Source organism: Phocoena phocoena, chromosome 17 (assembly GCF_963924675.1).
Source record: "Phocoena phocoena chromosome 17, mPhoPho1.1, whole genome shotgun sequence".
In the NCBI taxonomy this organism is placed as follows: domain Eukaryota; kingdom Metazoa; phylum Chordata; class Mammalia; order Artiodactyla; family Phocoenidae; genus Phocoena; species Phocoena phocoena.
The window spans coordinates 39,049,364-39,057,110 of NC_089235.1; the positions used below are offsets into that span (position 1 = coordinate 39,049,364).

The window sequence follows — 7,747 nt, forward strand, 5'->3', positions numbered from 1 at the left end:
ACTTGCTTCCTTTAGGTTAAGACACCATGCTTTCAATACCAGAAAAGGGTCCTAGATAGTCATTCTGATGAAATACAAATTCTGTTCCATAAAGCTTTAATCAAAAAGCCAAGTTTTCTTTTTTTACTTTTTTTTCACTTCTACTACAACCTGAAGTTTCATCATTCAATATATAAATTTACTTTTCAATCAGAGTATTATAGTCACTCTTAACAATAATAGGACACTAGGATATTGGTGTTTTACAACTATACATAAAGCATAAATTTTAGCTTTAGAAAGCTACATTCAGCTTGATTCTGGTTTTAAAACGAAGCCACTGTCATACCAAAGTGCTATATATGGCACTGCATCTTTTGCAAAGCTATGATTTGGTGGAATGTTGCCCTAAAAAACATCATGGAAAACCATAAATGAGTAAAAATTCTATAAAACTTTTACCAAATTACCATCTAATCAATAAAAGAGTGTACAGTCACTCTTGTTCCTGAAAATATAAAACAATTTAATCAGAGCCTTTCAGTATGTCTGATGCTTTTCTTCTTTGGATGGGGAATTGTACTTCTGTTATTTCATAGATCCCAGTCAGGCATATAAAAATTAGGAAATGATCATTTGGGATTACCACAAAAAGATAACAGAAAAATAAAACTTTCCAGAAAGCTTTTTTGACTTTGTTATTCATGGTTCTGTTCTTAACAAAGCACTGCTTCATGAAAATAGCCCTAAGTGATAAATTTACTTAGTTTTTAAGTAAAATATTCAAAACATTTTAAGATCCTAAATAATTTGATATTCTTAAAAAACTGAGGCTATCATTGCATTTTTATTTGCTCAGTGTTTAATCCTGGTATTTGTAGCTGGGAGAAAAAAAACACAGTTCTAGTATTGCTCTTGCTGCTTGCTTATGACAGCAACTCACTTCTCGTGAGCATCAGTTGCCCTATTTATAAAGTTAAAATAGTGCCTGATATATAAAGCAATCAGCAAATAATTCTGACATAAAATGTATGCTTTGGCCACTTCAAAAAAAATATTCTAAGGACAAAAGAAATATACAAAATACTTTCAATGTAAAATTAAATTTTAGACCAGACGTAGGTTGGCAAACTCCTTAAAGGGTTACACAGTAAATATTTTTACAATTTGTGAGCTGAGAGACAAAATCAAGGTTATTACATAGGTACTTATGTAACCCTATTTAAAAATGTAAAAGCCTCTTTTAGCTTCCTTATAAAAAGACAGGCTATAGGCTTCCATTTCTTATCTCCAAAACAGGTTTATTAGGGTTATTGGAACTAAATGATATAGTTAATTCACATGTAATTAAAGATCATAAATACACTATCTATTACAGCTCAGTAAATATTAGCTTACATTTAATACAAAGATGGAGGTGATAGGGTCACTGCTTAATAGGTGATATATGGACCAAGAGCCAATGCTCTTGACAGTGTTTTCAGTAAGTGGTAAGTGTGTGCTCCTAACACAATGATTCTTACCTATCTCTTGGGATTAAGTTTACTTTCTAGGCATGATCTATATTTTTCAGAATACCTCAAGTCAAAAATGTTTGGCTTTAAGATAATTAAAATGCCACTGGGTATTAAACTAGAGAACCAATATGCCAATATACCTGATACATCTAGGAGAGGAAACAAAACTGGCTATGAGATAATTATTGGAGCTGGGCGATGGGTGTATGAGGATTTAGTACACTATTCTCTTACCTGTTTGAAATTGGTGGTGTGCTGGTAGTTGGCTCTCTGGGGTGGAAAATGCCCTGATTTTCTGCATTTACCAATTTCCATGGTGTGAATACTACCACGGCCAATTTAAGTTATCAACATGTCACTGAAGGCAGAGTTGGGAACAGATATGCAAAAATGGCTCCCAAGCAGTAGAAGCCAGCTTTCTGTAATAAACTTTTTAAAGTTAAAAAATATATTAAACCGAAGATTACGGAGTAAATTAACTATTCATATCAATCCATTAATTTTACAATCGAAATACAAAGCCTGTGTTTACTCTTGTGATAGCCTCTTATCTACCACGACCATCCCAGCCTAGATTGAGAAGCAGTTCAATATTAAGTGATACTGCACTTTAAACTTCATCTTAGCTTTTACTGATATATATTTAAGAAGCATTTTTAAGTCTTCCCATATACTCCTCCAATAAATTATCTAAGTAATCTCTGAGCAGTTAAAAATATCATTTCTTCCTATTGTCATTTTCCTAGCTGCTTGTAAGCTTACTAGTTTCAAGAGCCATACTGATGTGCTTTTTTGAACCAAATTTACCAATTTATTCATTCCACTAGCAAGAACGACACTCAACATAATTAAAAACACAGAGGGCTTCCCTGGTGGCGCAGTGGTTGGGAGTCCGCCTGCTGATGCAAGGGACAGGGGTTCGTGCCCCGGTCCGGGAGGATCCCACATGCCGCGGAGCGGCTGGGCCCGTGAGCCATGGCCGCTGAGCCTGAGCGTCCGGAGCCTATGCTCCGCAACGGAAGAGGCCACAACAGTGAGAGGCCCGCGTATCGCAAAAAAAAAAAATGCAGAAACTTCGGTTGGTTTTTCTTAGACTTATTTAAATCACTAAAGATTAATCCAAAATACTTACAGCACTAACTGGCTAAATACTGACAAAGTATTCTACTTCTGCCATACCCTATTATTAAATGACTAAACTACTGATATAAATTCAAACTTTATTCTTATTTGCTCACTGTGGGAAATATCTAAATTACAGAATTGAGGAAAATTAACCTTGTTTTATGTAAACTATAAAAGGCCAACCAAAGTCAAATCATGTTGCATAAGATGAACAATGTTAAATTAGAAGCCAATACATAATGTTTGTCTCCCAGAGAAACCCTGGAAGTTTTAGTTACTTTGTCTTTTATTAACAATGTTTGGGCATACTAATTTTACCTTTTCTTAATGCTATTTTTAAAGCAAAAATGGAGGTGAGAAAATATCCTTTACTCTTGAAAATATTTTTAGCACGGTCTTACTAAAATTAAAAACAGCATTTAACAAAGTTAGCAGGCAAAAGTATTAAGAGCATGAACTGGAGTGTGTAGTCTGTCTGGGTTGAAACTGGCTCCATGATTTACTAGCTATGACTTCAGGCAAGTAACTTAAACTCTCTGAATTTCATTATCTCATTTGTGAAGTAGCGCTAAATACTCTTAAGCTTCTTAGGGAATAATTGACATTATGCATGTAAAGTACTTATACTGCCTAGCACATAGTAAGTGCCCAATGTAAGCATTAACATTATGATGGTATAGAAAATCAAATCCAGTATTTGCAAAATGTCTAAATGTCAAATATCAATGAAGTCAAAATTCAATCTCACAAAAGTCTTGTTATATTTAGTCATTGAGTCTTCGGATAAAAAGTTTTGAAATTAAGAGATGAGAACCTAATTTAAAAATACAAGTTATATGAATCATCAGTAAATTCTTCCTAGAAACACAAACTATGTCCATTTATCAGATTCTTACCAGCATAAGCCTGAAAGTCCCCTTGTACCTATAATTACTTTTTTATTTTTTTGTCTTTAAGTATTTTGAGCAAATCTTATCAGTTTGGTTGATGAGATGTTGGAAGAAACCACAGAACTATACACAGCACTAATACACTATTATTACAAAATGTTTGGTCTCTCCTGTCATAAATATTACCTTATACAGCTGTTAGAAACCTTCACAAAAGAAGCTATAATATTTTTTTCTCTTTATACAAATACAATTAGTTGGTTTATTCAGTTGCAATTTTTTTATTTTTATAAAATTTTGAAAGTTATGATGATCGAAGTTTTAAGAATTTCCTAAGCTTTTTACATAAGTAAATTTCAAGTTCACAGTCTGTCAATTTTGAACTATTTATGATTAAGGGGAGGCTTAACAGTAATATCTCAGACAAGGAAGAGGGCATTAATTCTGCAGGCAGTTAGCAATGAAAATGCTAACCCTGAACAATCAGTCACTGACCATTTCCTTATACAGTTTGAGTAAAAAGATGTAGACTACAGAATGGAAACAAAAGTGAATATAAAACTTATCTTCCCCAAATACAGTTCTACTATACAAGTCTTGACGTTTACCCATGACATCAACAAAAATTAATGCACTCAGGGAATTAGTTCTCTCCCCCACTGGTCAAAAAAAAGGCATATATATTTTTAAGTTAGAAAAAGTGAACGGCAATTTGCAAGCAAAAGAAAACCAGATTCACATTCTACTATTTACATTTGTTCTATTCACAGGTAAAATTAAAATGTTTCTTTTCATTAGTTAAAAGTAAACACTTAAAAAAATGCAGTTTACTGCATCAATACTGTGGGGAGGTAATTCTGAATTTAGAAATGCTCTCTAGAGCAAAATTAACTTAACTTTGCGGGGGCCAACTGGCCTATCATTCAGATCTTTAATAGCAGCCATAGCTTCATTGTAGTTTATCATGGCAACAATGGCTTCCCCTGTAGGTAATCCTTGCTCGTTATACTGTATTGAAACTGAATCAGGTATAATTCTGTAACCATGGAAAAAGTCTAGAATTTCATTAACATTAGCTTTAAATGGAAGATTCATTATCTTAATGGGTGTTACTCTACCTGAATTACAATTTAATTTTGGATCAGGCATAAATCTCCCCTCAGGAAAACTTCCCATATTACGCTTTCCAAAATCAAACTTGCCACCTTCTGGGCGACCAAAATTCACAAAAGGGCGATGACTTCTAAAATCATCAGGGGGGCTCCTAAACTCCTCACCAGGAAGCCTAAAACTGTCAGTAAGTCTAGGGTCCTCCTCTGGAGCTTCCCTGAGGTCTTCCTCCGGGAGCCGCCTGAAGTCCTCATCGGAAGGGCTTCTAAAATCTTCCTCCTGGGGATTCCTGAAGTCCTCATCAGGAGGGTGCCTAAAGTCTTCATCTGGAGGACCCCTGAAATCTTCATCCAGTGAGTGCCTAAAATCTTCCTCTCGGGGGCGCCTGAAATGCTCCTGGGATGGCCGCCTGAAATGTTCCTGCGGCGGCCGTCTGAAATGCTCCTGGGGTGGCCGTCTGAAATGCTCTGGGGGCGGCCGCCGGAAATGCTCCTGAGGTGGCCGACGGAAGTGCTCCGGGGGCGGCCTCCGGAAATGCTCCAGGGGTGGCCGCCGGAAGTGTTCCGCAGGTGGCCGCCTGAAGTCCTTCTCAGGAGAACGCCGGAAATCCTCCTCAGGAGACCGCCTGAAGTCCTCCTCGTGGGGCCGCCTGAAGTCCTCCTCGGGAGGTCGCCGGAAGTCTTCCTCTGGAAGTCGCCTGAAATCCTCCTCAGGGGGCCGCCTGAAGTCTTCCTCAGGTGGCCGCCTCCATTCCCCTGGGGGAAGCCGTCTGAAGTCCTCCTCAGGAGGCCGTCTCCAATCCTCCTCAGGTGGCCTCCTGAAGTCTCCCTGGGGGGCCCGCCTCCAGTCCTCCTCAGGGGGTCTCCTGAAGTCTTCCTTGGGAGGCCGCCTGAAATCCTCCTCAGGTGGCCGCCTCCAGTCCTCCTCCCGAGAGTGCCTGAAATCCTCCTCCGGAGAGTGTCTGAAGTCCTCTTCCCAAGAGCGCCTGAAGTCCTCCTCAGGAGGCCGCCTGAAGTGTTCCTCCCGAAGGTGCCTGAAGTCTTCAGGGGAGTGCCTGAAATCCTCTGGGGAATGCCTAAAGTCTTCTGGAGGGCGCCTTTCAGGAGGTCGGAAATCCCCCTGGGGATGCTTGAAATTGTCCAGTTGCCTCAAGTCCTCCTGCTGATGCCTAAAGTTTTCAGAAGGGCCAACCGAGTATAATGGTAGATCATTTGAGTCAAATGAATGGGAATGATCATCTCTGTCACATGACTGTGAATGGTCATGCATTCCCTCACTGGACATTGAAGAAAAATTTACACCAAACTCCCGCATTTGTACCTCAGATATGAGCCTTAACAATACCTCTGTCCCCAAGAATCTTCGTCGGTTTAAACGTTCAGCTTTCATGGCCTGTTCTTCTGATCTGAATTTCACCAATGCTTCTCCTAGACCAACTCCTTTGTCATCATAAAGCAAGTAAATGTCATCCTCAGCAAGAGAAAAGTCTGCAAAGAACTTCTGCACTTCAACTTTTGTAACATCAAATGGAAAATTTCTTATATATATGCACAGTTTCTGGCCAGAATAGCCTTCTTGAGAGTATTTTTGTGAAACGTGTCCAAGCCTCTCTTTCTCTGTTGACGCTGGTCTTTTCTTTTCATAACAGTCAATGAACTTCAGCATCTGTTTTCTAGAAACTGGATCAATATGAACTGGACGATACTGTAAAACAGTCTTATGTAAACCCAGAGCAGTGTTATAGTCTTTCAGAGTCTTGAACATCACAAAGGCATATCTTGTTCTTCTTTCATCCTTATATAAAAACCTAATCTGTTCATTAGTCAGATCAGTATCTCTAAAGAAATTTCTTAAATCTCTTTTGTTAATACTTAGGGACAGATTTTTTAAGTGAACATAAAATCCAAGAGGAGAACGAGAACGTGTTCTTCTGGGAGATTTTGAATGAGATCGTTTCCAAAAATGTCTATCATTAATTCCTCTTGGTGGAGAATGTTCTTCAGTCCTCATAGAAATGTCACCCTCCTTAACTGCATTACCTCCAAACTCAATCCACTGTTGTTCCGAGCCTTGCATTACTTCAATAAATCTTGAACCCATAAAACTTCTATGACATTTAAGACCTCCTGAAGCATCGATACATGAAGCAAATTTTACTATGGCATCACCATTATTTCGGCCATCATGATGCTTTAAGAAAATTACTCCATCCACACACAAACCAGAGAAAAAGACACGTACATCATCTTCGTTTACTAAGTAAGGCAAGCCTCGTAGAAACAAGTAAGGATTCTCTGCCTTCAATGGTCGTGTCTTTCTTGGCCTTAAATCACCTTGTCCTGTACCATTAGTATGAAACCCAGCATCTTGATTAATCGGAGAGCCATATCCAGAATTACTTGCTTCTTCTTTAATAGCCTCAACAAAATTAGATAAGCTGCCAACCCCTGGTGCCCCAGATCCTGGTCTCTCTCTTCCCATGCGATCAGTTCTTTTCATTTCTATAGTCTTCTGCATTTCTGCCTTACTACTAAGAAAAAGCTCTACAGATGAATCCTTGATAAACCCTCCTGAACGACTTATGGCACGTCTTGCATCTTCATCTGTTGCAAAGATAATAAAAGCCTCCCCAACTTCCCCTCCAATTATATGCACTCCTCCATCAGGAATAGTCAATCCCGTGAAGAAGTGACGAATATCCACAGGCCCCGCAATAAAAGGAAGCCCCAGTAAACGGATGACTACAGCCATGCTGAGCTCAAACCACAGCAATAATGACCTGCAGACAGAAAGGTACACATAATAGCAAGTCTTATTTTTGAAGTACCTAATCCCAATCTAAGCTTAATAGTTACTTGGTTCCTACCTTCTTCAGCATTTATAAATGAAAATAAGACATGAGTTCACAAAGATACTGACTGTATCTAATTCTTAAAAAGAAAAAAAGGAATAAACTTTCTCCCAACTAAACATACAAATAAATAAACCAGCTACTTTGAAGAAACATTTCCTATCACCTATCCTATACAGTATGAGCATCAAAAATATCACATCTTCTTTGTAAGTCTGCCAAGTGCTACTTCACAACAAGACCAAACTATTTTCAGACATATCTTCTACTGAAAC

The 7,747-nt window shown here is 38.3% G+C and overlaps 1 protein-coding gene across 1 annotated transcript; it reads right to left on the reverse strand.

The window, feature by feature from the left end:
• Positions 1 to 4,387: 4,387 nt before the first annotated feature.
• On the reverse strand, positions 4,388 to 7,372 carry RBM12B (RNA binding motif protein 12B). Its single transcript, XM_065895733.1, has one exon. The coding sequence runs from the start codon at positions 7,370 to 7,372 to the stop codon at positions 4,388 to 4,390; it is 2,985 nt and encodes a 994-aa protein (XP_065751805.1).
• Between the last annotated feature and the right edge of the window lie 375 nt (positions 7,373 to 7,747).

Excerpts from the sequence above, each read along its gene's own strand:
- RBM12B (XM_065895733.1), bottom strand. The coding sequence starts at position 7,372 with ATGGCTGTAGTCATCCGTTTACTGGGGCTTCCTTTTATTGCGGGGCCT.